The 18,519-nt window shown below is 35.8% G+C and overlaps 1 protein-coding gene across 1 annotated transcript in view; it reads right to left on the bottom strand.

Moving 5' to 3' along the window:
* Positions 1 to 18,165, bottom strand: part of LOC113233755 (trissin receptor-like) — a 49,104-nt gene extending 30,939 nt beyond the window's left edge. The window contains exons 1-3 of the mRNA XM_026468948.1: positions 18,078 to 18,165; positions 16,187 to 16,331; positions 10,011 to 10,170 (exon numbers count right to left, since the gene is read on the bottom strand). Coding sequence (XP_026324733.1) covers positions 10,011 to 10,170; positions 16,187 to 16,331; positions 18,078 to 18,165 — 393 coding nt within the window. The remainder of the gene's footprint in view (positions 1 to 10,010; positions 10,171 to 16,186; positions 16,332 to 18,077) is intronic.
* Between the last annotated feature and the right edge of the window lie 354 nt (positions 18,166 to 18,519).

Genomic DNA, 18,519 nt, shown 5'->3' with positions numbered 1-18,519 from the left:
TTTTACCCCTAAAATCGGACGAATACATGAGTAAAACTCCCATGTGTCTCACTACAATAGTTTTGGAGAAAATCACTCTATACATTATAAAAGTATCACGACTTTTAGAGAGAGAAAGTGCTGTTGTTACAGGACGCCGCTTTTCCATAATAACGTATAATAGGCCAAATTGTACACTTACTGTATAAAAGGCCTGTATCGCCTCTCACTTGTTTCAAAAAAGGAAGCAGAGCTGATCCTGTCAACTATAGATCTATCTCACTCACTTTTATACTGTGCTGTGGAATGTGAACCGTTTCCTGTCGTACCTTAAAGACAACGACCTTCCTCAGTGATCGCTAGTACGGATCCCGACGAGGGCGATCTACTGGGGATCTTCTTGAGTAGGTATGCCTGTCACATATCGGGCGAGGCTATAGAAAAGCAAGGCGAAGTGCTTGCAGTGTCTTTGGACATTGCCTTAGACAGCAAGCCTTAGACAGGTTCTAGTGCGCAAGCCTTTTAGGTAAGCTTCCGTCTTATGGGCTTCCCACAGACCTTTGGAATTGGATCTCGAATTTCTTGAGCGAACCTTCGATTCGAGTGGTCTTAGAAGGCTACTATTCCGAACATCGGGCTATAGATGACTCAGGGTCCCGTAATTTCTGCAACTTTCTTTCTGCTGCGTATCAAGGATATATTATTTCCAGGTATTTTTGCGTACGCTGATGACAGCACAGTTGTAGATAGGTATTTGACCAATGCAAAGGGTCAGTGGAGCGGAAATCTAGTCTTGTCTAAAGTCCATGGTTAGTCGTTTGGAAATCCAAATCTCTGATCAAATGATCAGGCAGTCTCCGATTGGGGCGATGCCAATCTTGTCAAATTTAACGCTACCAAAACAAGCATGTCTATTCTCCACAAAACGGAACCCCTTTGTACTGATTCCGACTTTTCGTGATATATCCACACCGATGGCAGGTACGGCAGATACATTGAATCCATGGCCAAAAATGCAGGGAGGAAGCTTGGCATCCTTTTCAGGGTGAGGCGTTACTTTGCACCGGGACTGTTGCTTCAGCTGTAACAATAATAAGTCCGGTCATGCATGGAGTACTGCTGCCACCTTTGGGATAACTCTGCTACATGCCAACTGGCCACCTTGGATTTAATTGACAAGCATGCGAAGAGGCATAGGTGTCTCGGAATTAGTAGAGGCGAAGCTGCAGATGCTTGAACACCGCCGTACAGTTGCCTGCTTACCGGTATTCTACAGAACATATCACGGAGTGTGTGCGATGGAATTACACGATTCAATTCCGCCTTCCTCTTTCCATCACCGGTGGGGTACACGTAAACTTGGGTTCCACCTCTATGTTGTGGATATTCCAAAGATTCGCACGAAACGTTACACTTCCACATTTATATGGCGAACGGCTATGGAGTGGAATTCCCTGCCTGCAGACTTGTTCCCTGAACATTATAACTTAAAACTTTTCAAGGTGAGAGTGACTAAACATTATTTAAGTGTGCATGCTCCATCATCGAACTCATCGTCACTTTCCATTAGATGAGATGAAATCAAATGCTCACTTACATTTTCATTAAAAAAAATTACAAAAGGTTATTATTCATTGCTCCTTCAATCATAACGACTACTTCGCCGAAGCAGAAATTTGTCAATGAATTTACTTTGAAAATCATAATCGTTTTGAAGATCCGCAGTTACCCTCTCTCCTTTATACACCTATACAGTTTCATATAATTTATAAAGTAATTTTTAATACTTCAGTAAGAAATTTGCAAAGTATATGCGGTACTGATGGAATTTTTAACATCTCAATTGACTTTCTACTCTTAATTTAGCTAATCGTTAAGTTTAATCATATAATATGCATAGAGATATATTTACGGACGTAAATAAACATACTGAATATAAATACGTAAGTTTATGACTTTCCTGTAAATATTATGAAAAATTACAAAAAATATAGAGCAAGTCAGGTAAGGTACTTTAGACCAAGCGCGAAAAACCAACTTGAAGTTTAAAACTGTATTTACTTAAGGTCAAATTGTGTTTATTCTTATGGCCCCACATAAAATCCAATTCCTTTTCAGACCAAAGTGAAGTTAAAAAGAGCAACTTTTACTGGTTGAATTAACACCCGAACATAAATAATAAATACAAGTAGACGAAAGTGGAGAATTCGCTACGATTTTAAAGTCGGAAATACAAAAAACCTCTTCAGTTTTCAGCTCGCGTTTTTAAAAGCAGGCGTCGTTGCCAAAGTTGGAGCAGTATGCGCTACATTCAGCAAGAATGAAACCGTACAGCTATTATTGATCTTAACTATTCCTAGTCATGAGAAATTGCAAGGTATTTTCTTTGTTCTTATTTTGTGAAACATTATACTTAAAATTGGCAGTATTCTCTTGAATAATTTTCGTTTGCTAGACGAACAGGATATTGGTATCGTTACTGTGGCATCACAGTACATTTGCTCCAATAATCGGTCTATGATTTTCTACTATTTTCGATGTGACGACGACTATTTACAGGCCTGGATGCAGCGGTGAATGCGTTCCACGAACCCATTGAAGAGGTCCCTACGGAAGACTGGTTCCACTGCTTTACACAATGGTTCCAACGAATGCAACGGTGTGGGAATAGCGAGGGCATGTACTTTGAAAAACAATAAATCTATTATAAACATAACATCTGGTCTTACTAATTAGAATCCAGAAACTTTCAGTATGGCCCAAGTATGTGCGTACTAATGTCGCATGAGATCTTATACAAAAATTATGAAACTTTATATGCCCCAGGGAGAATTCAGTGAATCATAAGGCATTCTTGTAACTCCTTTTAACTTACTAGGTGATGCCCGCAACTTTGTCTGTCTCGAACAAATACTTCGAGTATTCTACTGTACTACTTACTTGAGAAATGACTGGTTCTCCACACAAAGTTTTCGTCCCCCATTTCACCACCTTTAAGATTTTTTTTTGTGACAAAAAGTAACCTATGTCCTTCTCCTAGGTCCCATCTATTTCTATATCAAAATTCATCAAATTTGATTCAGCAGTTTAAGCATGAAAACGTCACAGATTTACTTTCGCGTATAAACAATATAAAGTTTTGATGTATCTCAAATAATGATATGACAAAAAATATTGTACCACTGGGTAGAATCACGCATTTTATAAACTCATTTTATCGTCCAGGGAAGTACCTTACCTATTTCTGCCGCCAAGCAGTAATATGATCATTACTGCGTTCCGGTTGTGAAGAGTAAGGGTCCTGGTGGAGTTATAGGCACATGGGACTTGTCAACTTAACCCAGATTTACATTTGTCTGACGTGTCAGAACGGTATCGGTTTCATACATTTAATATGGTCAGATTTATATTAGTGTGTCGCAATCTGACATGACGGCTTGTATTGTGTGTACAACAAATACATAGAAATGTTCGCTGGTTCGTTCCGTAGTTCACTTGGGAGAGCGTCTGCCACGTATTGCTTGAACGCGTTTGTTAGAATACAGTCAGACCGAAGTTAGTGTTCGATCTTTGTATTAATAATTATAACAAAACTAACTAAATAAGTTTACATATTTACTATATTAACCAAAAACTGGCGAAAAACTGATACAATAACAAAATATGTCATAAAAAGTTGCCAAAACAGTTTAATTTAAAACTTAAATAGAAATATTTAAAATGTTACAAATATTACATACACGATACGAAAATTAGTAACGTGCTACGGGCCCTGCAAATGGTTAAGATAATATACCTACAGGATATCCCACGGTTATGGGGCACAGAGGGTAAGTGCTTTAAATATTTAGGATATATTGCTTCACATAAACATTATTTTATTTTCAAGAGTAAGTGACATTGTATTCAAACACTTTAAAAAGTTGCTTGCCTCATCTGGGAATCGATTATAACAAATGTAAAAACATTCTGCGTTTTTACGATGCTGATCGAAAGGGTTAATTAAAAGGATTAATTCCTTTTAGCGATTCCCAAATTACGTAAGAATTTTTTAAATGCACTATTACTTACTCTGAAACAGCGCCGGCGCTAGTCAATATAGCGCCCGGGTGCAATCAATACCCTGGCGCCATCTATCATGGAATACTTACCTACGATTATTTTCCCCGGTGATCGAAAATTTGGCGTTCGGCACCCTCTAAACTCTAAAACCTTGTGCCCATGTGCGCCACACACCCTGCACTATAAGTAATACCGTCACTGCTTTTAGAAATAAATTAATGTCTCCATGAAGCAAGATTTTTTTTATGATACCAAATGACGGGACAAACCAGCCGTGCGCCTGGTGGGAAGCGACACGCCTGTCCATAACAGTTTGCAGTGCCACTCAGAGATTTGAATTACAAAGATCTGAGGTAACAGATCATGATATCCAATAAATTTAAATTATAATTAAAAGTAATGTATAATTTGTTGCTTAGTGGTAATTATTATGTTAGTCGGTTTTAGCTATAATTTGTACAAATTTGTTTATCCAACGAAACTATTTTAAAAATTAGTGGAAACTGTTTTGGCTAGTGTTTGTTTCATATTTGTTAAAAATGAAATGTATTGTATGATGCTGTATGTTTCCCAAATATATAAAATAAAAAAATAACACAGTTAAATAACGAGTTACCGCGCTCGTCACCCGACAAATAAGTTGCCTTCAAGCAATCCGTGTCAGACGCTCTCCCAACTGAGCTCTGGAACGAACTAGCAGAACCTTACGAATTTGTCACAAGCTGTCATGTCAGATTGCAACATACTAATATAAATCTAACCATATTAAATGTATGAACCGATACGATTCTGACGCATCACGACCACGACATGACACGTCAGACAAATGTAAGTCTAGCTTAAGTTGACAAGTCTCATGTGCATGTAATTTCATCAGCACCCTTAAAGCCCTTCAAAACCGAACTGCAATAATGCTCACATTACTGCTCGGTGGCAGAAATAGGTGAGGCGGCTGTACTTCCCTGGACGAACTCTTTCACATCGAGCTCTACTGCTACTAAACACCCAAAACGAAATACTTAACATAAAATATATAAAATAAATATTCTATCTACAATATTGAAAGCACTTCCCTCCGAATTCCTTAGCCGTGGACGTCCTGTACATCACCAGATTTACGTGACTCAACGACGTGGTCAGTATTGATGTGGGATTTTTGGAGCATTACCAAAAGATACAATTCGAAGCGAAGATCTTTTAGACCGTTCGTTTAACCTACATTAATAACATTTTAGAGCTGTTGTTTTGATATTGTATAATTAAATCAAACATTTGCGTAACTGATTATTATTAGTGTTTTGATTTACGTTGTTAGTATAACTTATGCATGTGCTATCATTTTAATCCACTTCTCTTTAACACAAAAGCTTGCGCAACGAAATAGTTGGAAGGATTTGGTGTTATTTCGATAGACACTAGACATCTTAAAATTAACATTTTTTATCAATAGTGGAACGCGTCCACGAGCTGACTTACACATGTGAATACGCTATTGAATTTCTTTAGAAATCATGAAATTTATTCCACCTAATTTTGTAAAAGGTACGTATAAATAGCTATGATGAATCGACAGCACTAATGCACTGTGTACTATTTCTGACACATTACAGACAAGACTAAATGGAAAGACACACACAACAGCTACAGTTTGCGACGTCGTCTTTGAGAGCGCTTCATATTCTCCCGTTTTAGTGAAAATTTCCTGTGCCTAGGCTTTAGCTGCCTGCACAAAAGTCTGGCTCTAGTCAACGTTGTTAATCGCCTTAAGTGGAAACGAGCTTTATTCAGTACAATCTGTCTGTCTTGTGTTTCGGAACCTTTTTTCAAAGTGTACTGCGTACCCCCTCGGCCGTAAAAACCAAAGTAAGCGATAAAAATCGAGCCTTTTTATATGTCCAAGTAAAGAAGACCTACATCACATCCCTTTTCAAAGCCCATGTTCTTGTCATCTGCTGTATTCGAGTATTTTTAATCATGAACATGAGTGGCCCAATGAGCACACTTTATAAGCCTTAAAACTGTTATATCTATAAACAGTCTTAATATGGTATTGATTTAGACAATAGTTCTCTATAAATGGTTTTAGAAAAAAGAAATTGTTCTTATAGACTTATTTCACTCAAGTCAAAATTTTAACACCTTCTTAATACCAAACAACTTAATTAAGTGTAATCTCTCTTAAGATTTACTCTTATAGTCCTTATTTTAAGTTCATCTGTAGAACAACTGATTATTTTTAGTAACATTGTTCTATACACATCCAGTAAAGTCTATTAATACTCTAAAAACTAGTGTTCTTATGTTTATTGTAGATATATTTAATTTATATACATTCTTTAATGTCTGTACTTATTGTCATCACGTTATAGCGCGTCTTCAGTGGATTTTATTTAAAAAAATATTACAATTAGGGTTTTTACTCTATTGGACGTTGTAAGAGTTCATGCAAAATGGATAAAGTAAAGAATATTAAAAGATCTGGTGGAGGTGGTGAGCCTTGGATATTAAGTCACATCATTCGATACAATCAGCGTTGCCAATGCCAATTGTTCAAAATCCCCAAAAATCACGGTTAAAATCCCCGAATTTGGGGAGAGCAAAGTTCATATTCCCCACAAATTCTCCACATCTCGAGTTTTCATTATTTATTAGAAATACATCGCTTAAAAATATAATAAAGAATTAAGAAACTCAAAATGTAATAATCTATTACGTTTGCTGTGAATGTAAAAAGTAAAACTAGTTATAAAATTAGATGACCTCAAACTGTTTATTTATTTTAATAATAATAATAATAACGTACATACTCAACACAGCCCCGCTCTAGGGAAACCCTGTGTCGCGGGTGCCATGGACACACACGTAGACAACCACAAATTACACCCAAACTCACGAGAGAAATAAATGTAGGCCATATAAATATTCCACCCGACCCGGGAACCGAACCTGGGACCTCTGCATGGCAGTCCGGCATGGTAACCATTCGGCCACGGAGGCAGTTATATTAATTATAATATTAATTAGATTCAACATTAATCTGTAATCAGTCAGAATAAAAAATCATTTTTCTTTGCCTTACAAAATTAAGTAGATTGATTATTTGTTGTGCATTTGGTGACATTATGTTAATGTTAGAAATAATCAATGAGTTTCGACCTATATTTAATATTTAAAGTTGACTAGTGGTAATGGTAAGTTATGGTGTGGAAGTATCAACTGCTCGGCTTTGTTTATCAATAGCTGATTTCGTTTTGCTTCATACCGGGGACCGACCTAAGCTGGAGAAAGAATCGCGAACTCAACAAGCACCGACTGGTAATTTTACAATTCAGAACCAAGTGCTCTAATAATAATTCTATTTAAGCTGCTTGTTAATAATACGAGGGATGTGCGATGTTGAAAAACACGTCGATATAGTCCATCACAGTGTTTCTAACAGTAACGATCAAACTAGCGATGCATCAGCAATTGATAGATTAAACAAAATGATAAAATGTTAGAATTTTGAACATTTTCCTCACATAGCGCCAATAGTTGAAACTCCCCACAATTTGGGGAATTCCCCACAAATTGGCAACGCTGGGTACATTAGTCGTAATTTGCGCTCGGGCCGGTCATGGCCGGCATTTGTTTATTGACAAATAAGTGATAAAAACAATTGAAATGAGCCATTGACCTATGAAATGAAAAACGCGTAAACTACTGTACTTCAATGTTGTGTATGTGTATTGTGCCGTCTGTCAATTGAATACAGTGAAATCATTGTGTGAAATGTGGTTGGCATGAAAAAATAACCTCAATTTTGCAATGAAAATTTTATTTCTTCCAACATAAGTTAGGTATGTCATTAAAATATTCCATAAATTTATATGATAGGGAATTTATCCACCTTTCTAGTCATATATAACACATTCCATATAATTATACAGAATAACGTGTTTTTTGCGACAAATTGGATTTTTTCAATTGTTTTTTTAACCTAGTGTTTTGAAAAGTTTTTTATTGCATAATACGCTCACTATTCTATAATATTTTATTTATTCTAAAACTTTTATAAAGGTTTTGTAATACTGTCATAAGAAAAAATCACTTAGTAACATCGCGTTTTGTACACAACCACAGAAGCTTCTTAAGAGTGAATATTCTTCTACAAGATCAACTACATAAAGTAAGTAAGAATAATATTTTCGTATTCTAAAGTTTTTCTATAGATAAAATGCTCCCAACAGTTTATTGAAAAAAGGTTTAAATTCTTATTGCCATTTTATTTTTAAAGAATGACTATGAAGTAGCTGAGAAAAATTTCTTTTTAAAAAAAAAGTAAATCTGAGTTGAAATTAGCTTGAAGAAGCCTAGAACTTCTTGGAAATTGTTTGTTTTGTGAGTTATTTTCTACATTTAAGCTTTCTACTGTATTTTTTTTAAGTTTATATTTTATTCATAAATATTTAAAATTTAGCGAGCGCATTACTTTTATGACAGGTTTTACATCACTTTTCACAATGTATTTAAAGACGCACGTCAATTCGCGCTTTCTAACCGATTAAACATTGCGCGAAAAAATCAGAAATATTATATCTTATTTCGCCATGTTGCAATTTTAGAATGTTGGAATTTGAACTCTTAAAATATTCAATCGAATTAAATTCTATTAGATATCTTATTATATATATTAAATGTGGGTGTGCTGCTTGGGGAATTACACGGGGAAGAAAAAAAACGATGGAAGTGCCTTAAGCCAAGCCCCGATTACTATCGAAACCGCTGTCGCCAAAACGCACACAAACAAATGATAAACACTACGAAATCTTGATAATGATTGGTCATAGTTTCTAATTTAAAAAGATGTAACAAATACTGGGTTGTTAATATAATTTAAACTTTACCCAGTCGCTATATCGTTGAAAGTTCAATACCTTTATTGTAAGTTACGACGTATTGATTTTATATTGAAATTTTATTCAACGTGCTGCCATCTTGCGGCCAGTAGTTGGATTACGACGAACTATTAACATTTGAATAAATTCGATAAACAGAAAATTGAAAATTTATTAAAATAAGACTTAACGATGATATAAAATACAACTACGGGTATATTTTTGCACTTCAAAACAGCACAATAAGGCATTTTTCTCTGATTTTAGAGAATGGCACAACAGGGCACAACCATACCATACAAAGCGAAAATGGCGGACTGAGCTCAAGTAGGGTCTTTCGAGACCTAATTTTGGCACGCGTCGAACGCTAACTAACCACTTCTACTGTATTTATTGTTCTATGTTCGGATTCCTAGCACACTGGAATTTCATTCAGAGCAATGCCATTCCAATTCGACTTTCAGCAAATTTAATTTCCTTTTTTTACGCGCGCATATTTTTCATCACATACATTGTTCAAGTTGTGTATATTTTTAAATGTTAATAAGAAAAGCATTCACTGTCAAATGATTTAATACAATGTTGTCTGTACCTATTAGGTACGTATTTTTATAATAATATTAAATATAAACTATAGTATATACTTAAAGGCTAAATAGTACATAACAATTTAAAAATCCTACTATAGAAGTAGCGTTACTGATTCTAACTGACTGACTGAGTCTGGCTAACAAATATTACTCCACTTCATAATATATTTTTATTGCTGTGTGGCTTCAATTTGGATTGATAATTAACTGTTAACCACGTTTCCCTTATTGTACAGCCCGTTCTAAATAGTTTATTCCATTATTAAAACTGTTTTTTCTATCTATAGAAATATTAAATCTTTCGGCACTTTGTATAAATCCTTTTCTCCGTGCCCAAAGAACTTAAAATCCAAATGTCGGAGGTTAATGCCTGTAAAGGAACTTCACATTTGCAATGTGGTTAATAACTACGCGCAAGCATATGTTTCTACCGGGAAAAATTAATATTTAGGAGCTTTTACACTAAGTAGTCCTTAATCCAGAGTGATGAAGAGTCACTTACCCTGAGTCTAGTTGATGTGAGGATTTGTTTGCAAGTGATGGGATGGATAATTGCAAAATATCTCTCCGTGCATATGACCACCAGGATGAATATTGACGCAGTGTAGCTCAGAGAATGAACGAATAGGTACATCTTACACAGGAAGTTACCGAAGACCCAACTGAAAATAAATATATTTTAATTAGTACATACAATTAAATGAAACCGTATGTTCCAGGGGTTTATTTTACCTTTGATGTAAAGTAAATTTTAAATACGGAGTTGTGTATCATTAGAAAACTGTTCCATCGGTAAACATAAAGAACGAACTCTCCGAATTTGAAAAAAGAAAGACAAAATTTAATTTTAGTTCTGTCAATATCGAACGTCAAAACATTTCGTGATGAATATTCTTCAGAGTATGGTAAAATTTTTTCTGAATGTTTTTTTAGTCAGAACAGTCCGATAGCGGAGATGAAACTCTCAAAACATGGCAAATGTGCGGTCGACAAACGGCTTGTTTGTTTATGCGCGGATAGCTAGAGACCAGATAAGACAATGAGCTCGAGTTTTTGTATTTCAAAAGTATGTTAAGTACTCTTACTGTACTTGATTGAATACAAAATTGTTGCAACCTAAATGTAGAAACTAATTATTAATAATGTATGCATTTTATTTTGTTGTGAAATTCATTCAAAAATCTAATGTTTTATTGATTGTTTTTATTCAAATTAGATTAATTAATTAATGTAAAGGGCTTGAGAACATAAATCAGATGTGGCTATTGTTTTTGTGTTTTTGCATCGGCTCTTGAAAAACAAATAAATGTTTAAGGTGTTCTAAATTGGAAAGATGCCAAATGTAAATCTTTTAGGGGTACATATCACACCGAAGACTCAACCCATACTCTAACACTGTCCGAAACTAATTCATGTTTAATTAATTCAATAAATTTAAATTAATTAATTCAACATTAGTTAGTTTGTAACAACTTAATTTTCGGCAATTTATGTACCTGTGAATAAAAACGGAATCGCGAACCCATTAAAGGTTAAATCGTAAGACAAATATCCATATAGTAACGCCTGAATTTATAAACTTGGTGATTAAACGTGAAGGGACCAAGTGTTTCACATCTACAGATTAAGCTCTCTGAGAAACAATACGGACTCGGATCTGGGTTTATTTTTGAAAACGTAACGTACACATAACCTAAATATCTAAAAAAAAACCGGTTTAGGTAAACGAACCAGTACGACATGAAACAATAAAATGTGTATGTAACTTGCGTAGCTTACACACGAATTCATGTTCAATACTCGTACCATAATGAAGCTACATGTGATCATACGTCCAAAAGTGCTTTTAACATGTGAAATCATAAAAATAATACGGACAACGCGATGTATAATTATGTATAATAAATTTATCGAACAATTTCGATCGTAGATTCTTTAAACCTCTTTCCTGAAAAATTTGCAGGTATGGCCTTATTACACTCAAAAGGGTGTAAATTTTGTACAAACACTTATGTTACTTTTTCAAGTAATATCTGTGCGTAACGAATCTGCGAGTGCTATAGTATATATACATCAAAACCAAGGCCTACCACCTACGTATTACCTACCTATTACTTACCTACTCTTGGTCTCTATTTTATGTTTTAGTATCTCGTTTGCGTTACGAAATTGCATCTATTAAAGTCATCATTTAAAGTCTTTACGCACAGTACATTATCCCAGCTCGTTTGAATTTAGGAGTCGGTCGGAGACTTTTCGTTGGGGCAAGCCTGGTTCTGGCGTTTCTGGACTCAATTGACTACGACAACTCGTAGTTTGTTGGCGGAAGCCTTAAGTAAATTACACTTGAAATCGTCAAAAATCAAAAAAGTAAAAAGTCGTCACGACGATCAAACTCTCTACTCATTAGTAAGGCAGATTCCTCGGAGAAGAATGAGTAAGAAAATATAGGAGTTGCTCTTGGAAATAAACATTTATTGCACGCATTTATCCTTTACAATATTTATTTCAAACATCATAGATCGATACAGTCTTGAAAGAGCACATAATTATAACTAATAGACTTTGAAATAAATGCAATAGACCTTTCAACGACAAATATTTCTTGCAAACACCATGGTCATTAATTTGTAACACAGATAATTCCACATTTTATATTGCAACTATGTAAATATTTGTATTTTACATTAACAATTATGTCGCGCTTTCCTGTAATTAAGTCATTTGTGAAAAAAACCCCAGATAACTGGCTTTCGCAGTATAACGACGATGGAGAAAGCAAGAGAAATATTTTTTGTTTCAACGTTTTGTGTCTCAATTTAGTGTATTACGAAATCTCGCTCAGGAATGCAAAATCAATAGAAACGTGTGCGTGATAACAAGAATACCATTAACAAAATCAACAATGTTCATTTGGGATTAATCAAACAAACATGTCAGCAATGTTGGCTCCCTGTTTACTTAATGACCATTGCGAAATATGAGCGGTGTATGTTTAAGTACAAAATAAACGTACAATACTATATTATGTACAAGTAATAACCCGACGTTGGAAAGAACAGAGTATGTGTCGCTAAGCTTTGAAAAGGAATGCTATAGATGGTTAATACCGCCCTCTGAAGTTCCGGAACTAAGCTCAGGTTACACAGAGTCGGTACAGCGGGAAAAACGGTCCGGGACAGGCGTGCCACACAGTAGTCAAAAGCTTACCACGCGTATGTTTTAATTTGCTTTTTTTTAAGAACCTTTAAAGTTAATTAAAAGACGTAAGTTGATTTTTATAATTTGTAGTTTCGAGAAGATTGATTGAAAAACCAGGACGCGACGTTATGCTTCGACTCTGCGTCAGTGTGAATTGAACCTTAGGTGTTCATTTAGGGGGATAAAACTGGTTCATGGAATTTCCCTCACTTTCCGTTAACCAATTATAATAAAACTAGGCACTTAGATATACTTTCAATGACAATAAAATATTGTGGTAAGCATCAGATACCTGATGATTGAAATGGCTGAAAGATGAGAGTAATTCTCTCATCAGTATAGAGCAGCTACTTGTGTTTGAGCTCATATGGTTAGTTTTGACGCGGAATATATATAATTTACATTATTACATTATCTAAAAAAAATATAATTAAATATATAATAAAAAATATAATATAAAGGTTGAATTTTTTAGCAGCAGTAGAGCTCCTTGTGAAAGAATTCGTCCAGGGAAGTACGTGAGGCGCACTATAAGTTTCCGCAATGAATAAAGTCAGAAATGAATTTATTGTTTCTCAAAATATTCTCCGTTAGCGTTAATGCACTTTTTCATACGAATGAACCAATTTTGAAAACATTTATGCCACTCCTCCGTGACAATCTCTGAAACATATTTTTCACACTCCTCGACAGCCTCTTCAGATGATGAAAATCGTTAACCGCGTAATTGGTTCTTTTATTTTTGGAAATAAATAAAAGTTACAAGGTGCCAGGTCGGGACTGTACGCGTGATGGCTCATAAGGTCAACGTTGTTCACCTTCAAAACTTCATTTGTCTGTCTGGCCTTGGGAGAACTGGCATTATCGTGGTGTAAGATGATACGGCGTTTACGGTTATTTTTACGGAGTTTGTCAATAACTTCCGGCAAACAAATGGTCGTGTATCAATCACTATTCACGGTACAACGATTCTTCAAAGAAACAGTAGCCACGTGTCCAGTTTTATTAAAAAAAGAAGCAATCATCCGCTTAGAGGCACTTTGCATGCGCGCCACTTTGGTTGGTTTCGGCTCATCTCGGAATACCCATATGCTTGATTGCTGCTTTATTTTGGGATCGTAAATATAAATCCATATTTCGTCACCTGTTACTATGTCCCAAACCAAATTTAACGTCCTTTCGGTGAATCTGGTACGCATGGCATTGCACCAAGTGACGCGATCTGTTTGTTGAGCCAAAGCCAAATTGTGTTGGATCCACCGAGAGCACAGAAGCACTAGTGTAAGTTTTACCAAAAAATTCGAATACGCTTCGAGCGCGTTAGGTGAGTTAACTATTAGCGAGAAGTTTTGTCATGTTATGCGAGTGTATCTTTTCAAGTGTCACTTCACCGAACGTTGCGTGTGCTCACTGCTATGAAAGTATTTTTTTCTTCTGTAGGTTGGCACTTGAGTTTCGGGATGACAATTATACGATTTATTTAAAACGTAGTTTTGCATTAGGGGCACCGGTCATCGTGAATATTATTCATAATTTGGACGGATAATATTTGTTCGAATGAACGACGAATGAACATAGTGTTGTTTCATTTTCTTCTACAAGAGTAAAAGAGGCATCAAATATGAGTGCCTACCATTGTTGCCGAGTGTTAATCAACACAAGTTTTAAAACTTGGGAATTGGTGCGTTATTTTATAAAATTTTCATTCTAGTTTGTTATTTTCATCATGAAAACTAGTCCGAGCCAATTTGAGATGCTCGTGAATTTTATGGAAACGTAAGTTCTTTGTAGTTTCTTTTGTGTAAAATGTGAGACAAATACAACGTAAGTGTAACAAAAAATGTGTACTTAAATCTTGGTATCAGTTATGGTGATATAACCAAACCTTCAAAAAACGCCCGCGGTCGAATCAAGACAATTACGTCTTAAAATAAGGAACCTTATTAAATGCCGACGCCACTGGTCATGCCAAAACCACGGAAAAATGGAAAAAGGTAAGTTCAATATTTATTCATATTATAACTTTTTTGTAACCTTTTAAACACAAAAAACGCGGTTCAAAGTGAGTTACGCGCTCGATACGTAAAATACGGATCGAGCGCGTTACTCATTTTGACAAATACACTAGCGTTTATTGTTGCCAATACGTACCGCCAGAGGCGCTGTTCATGTTCCCATACTAATTACGATTTTAACGCAAACGCGTTCGTTACGTTTGCCATGATGAAAAACTTACACTCGAGCTACAGCTTTTCCACACCCAAATGTTTGCGTAGCATTGATTGTATTTGACTCATGCCTATGACTAAATATGCCCGAATCTCCATGATATGTCACATGCCTGTCTGTTTTGATCATACGGCACACAGCATCGATGTTTTTGTTGTTCAAATCAGTGGACGGGTTACCATCACGAAATTCGTCACTTAGATTCACACGACCGCGTTTGAATTCTGCAAACCAGCTATAAATAGTCGTCTTCCATGGTGCTTCATCGCCAAAAGCAGTTTGAAGCTGAGCGAAGCTTCGCGTAGCTGTTAAATTACACTTAAAGTCATAGAAAATCATACTACGAAAATTTTCACGAGTTAAATCCATCACCATGGATCACACTCACACCTATTCACTCCTATTCTAGACTTACACCTATTCTAGATTTTCGCGATTGCTGCCATTGGAATTGATTTTATTTTAGTCTAAATCGCGTATATTGTTTTTTTTTTTTCAAATAAACCGACGTTTCGAGCTCTTTAAGTCAAATGGTCACTGCCGGCTGGTCCCATTTTGTTTTCATTTCTTTCTCTAATACATGACGTGTCTTCAAGTGACGGGTAATGTTAGTAGTGCTTCTAATAATTGCCTTTGCAATTCATAAGGTACTTTGAAGAGTGACAATTGTTCCACAAGGTTATGTAATGTCGTGTTGTTTGAATTGATTAGACGAACCATTTACTGTCACGAGTGAAACAGACCGGTACAAATAGAATAACATTAACTATAGGAGATTGATTGTAAACAGTTTCCTGTTCTATCAAGAACAAAATTTTCATCTCCCCATTCGCATCTAAATTTCTATCCTATGGCTGTATGGAAGAAATTGTTACTTATGCTTAAATTACTGTTGTTGTTATAATTTTAATTATGGTATGATTTTCTTTCGTACGTAAAACAGGAGGCAAACGATCCGGCGAAACACTTATTCGGAGAATGTGAATTCATTCATTTAAATGTTCACCCAAGAATATTGCTTTGACTATTGTTTTTTTCAATACTTATTTAAAGAAACGGCTCTCTTTCATAAAACTTGAAATAACAAACATTCAATTTATTCTGCTACACCTTAGAGTACATTAAAAATAATCATACCACTTTACGCGAGAATGTTATTACAGCATTAAATTTTACTAAAACATGTAAATAAACAGATTTATTTACGCTCATATCTTATGTTTACTAAAAATTCACATACGAACTCACCTTGGTATAAGATAAATCGTCAAATTTTGGAAGACACAAAACACTCCAACACATAAATCTGCCACCGCCAGATTCGCCAGGAAGAAGTTCGTTATAGAACGAAGTCGCCTCGACAGCGTCACCACCAGTATCACGAGCAAGTTTCCTGAAAAACGAATACAGTTTCGATACAAACATTACGAAACAAACTTATTTATTAGTAAACTTGAACGAAAGTATTGTGTACGTCCGCTACTTGAATACCGTATTGTTATAAGTATCGAATAAATGGCGAAAGATTTCGAGAGTGTCGGGTAAACATCTTGTCGATTTAGGCCGCGGCCTGCGCAACAAACAGTTTTACCTACTTAGTAAGTTTTCTTTAGGCAGAAGTGTTATTGAGTGATTGTTCAAGTAATTTTTTTTTAATAAAATATATGTGCGCATTGACCTACTTCGCCTGATGAGGTCAACGATGGAGCATGCACACTATTCACTATTCACCCTCGCTCTGAAAAGGCTCAAGTTGTAGCGTTCAAGGAATAAGTCTGTAGGCAGAGGATTTCACTCCACAGCCGTTCGCCATATAAATGTGGAAGCGTAACGCTTCGTGAAATCTTTGGAAATCCATAACGTAGGGGTGGAACCTCAGCCTACGTCTAGTCCCTCGATCATAGAAAGGCGAATGATAATTAAATCGTGCAATTCCTTCGCACACTCCACGTGATGTAGTTGGAATAAGTCTGTGTTATTATTTACTTATTTATAAAAAGACATTCAACAGCATACATTATCTATCACAAGCTAGAATATGATTATTGCCCCGCACAAATAGGCAACTACAAATTAGATCCAAACTCATGAGAGAAATAAATGTTGGACATACAAATATTTCTTCCGGTCCGGGTATCGAACTCCGGACCTCTGCGTGGCAGTCCAGCTTGGTGACCGTGAGGTCACGGCGGCAGTTGTTGAAGAGGTTTCTTTTCGATATTTGTTTTATTATTTTGACACGTTGACAATTAAGTGATTAGTTTCCCGACTCATATTTCCCCAATCTTTTTCACTGAACGGAATACTTTATTTTTATATGCTCAAATGACAATCCATAAAGCATTTTTTGGTTCAATAATCATTTTATTTTACTTTGGTTTAATTTAGAGCGACTGACACAAATAAACGACAAATGAAAGTTATTAATTAATTATATATAATAAAAGAAGTCAAGATTGTTATTCAAAAACTCCGATAATTATTTAAAACGGTCCGTTCGTTATGCGCCCGTGGTATATGCTCCGATTTTAATAAATTTTGGATCAGCATTATCATACAATTTTGGCTTGTGATATTTTTACTTTTTTTTCTATTTTGAAGTTTGGCCCAGTGGTTGACTGGCAGAGAATGCCATAAGGCATCAAATTCGCCATGTGTACATTATTGTATTCTGCAAGAAGATTATATAATAAATAAGTGCTGTTAACCCACTTCTTAAAGCAGTGTTGCGGAGAATACCACCTTCGTGCACTAATCTGTTTAATGCAGAAAGCTTTAATGGCTCATGAAAAAGCCCGTGGCGTCAGGAAAAGTTTTTGGCCACCTAATAAACACAATAATACATCTAATGCCTCACAGGCACAGCCTAACAAAGCAACTTCCTCCTCGCAGAGGTTATCATCTTACATAAAACCCTCGCAGGGTTTTACTAATGAAATTTTTTATGAAGCGAGTTGCTCACAGCATCACTGCCCCAGTACATCCTCGCAGGGTAATTGCAAACACTACTGTCCCTCACAGGGCAAGGGTTTTCGGCCAAATGGAAACAGTCATAGAGGTGATATTCATGGTCGAACATTTCGAGACAACGCGAAACCCCAGAGTAATTTCAAATCTGGATATAAGCGCGCGCACTCACCATCGGCGCACAAGCGCGACAATATAAAACGTAAGTATTGACTCACCTCAGTTTCGCGCCAGTCGCCTTGCTCAATTTTTAAACACATGGCAGTAACTAGGGGCACCAGCGTTTATGTTGAGGAAATTAAAAGGGTACCCTTTACCTATACTATAAATAGCATACCCTTTTGTCACAAACCGCCTCAATTTCACCCAAACTTATCCAGAAATGTCAAAAACACTCCAGAATCTACCGAAATGACTTTGACTATAAGACAAATGAAACAACAAGGTACTCGTATCTTAGAAAAAGTCAAGCTGTCACCCAGCTTCCTGTCTTCAATTTTTCTAGTTCCCAAGAGCGATGGCTCCACCTGGGCAATTTTCAATTTAAAATCCCCCAACGATTTTGTAATGAAGGACAAGTTCCGACTACTAAATGTATTCAGGGTACCAAATTT

This window comes from Hyposmocoma kahamanoa, unplaced genomic scaffold (genome assembly GCF_003589595.1).
Source record: "Hyposmocoma kahamanoa isolate Upper Pololo Valley unplaced genomic scaffold, ASM358959v1 102, whole genome shotgun sequence".
Classification (NCBI taxonomy): Eukaryota; Metazoa; Arthropoda; class Insecta; order Lepidoptera; family Cosmopterigidae; genus Hyposmocoma; species Hyposmocoma kahamanoa.
The sequence above is the reverse complement of the archived record's forward strand: the minus strand, read 5'-3'. Positions and strand labels throughout refer to the sequence as shown.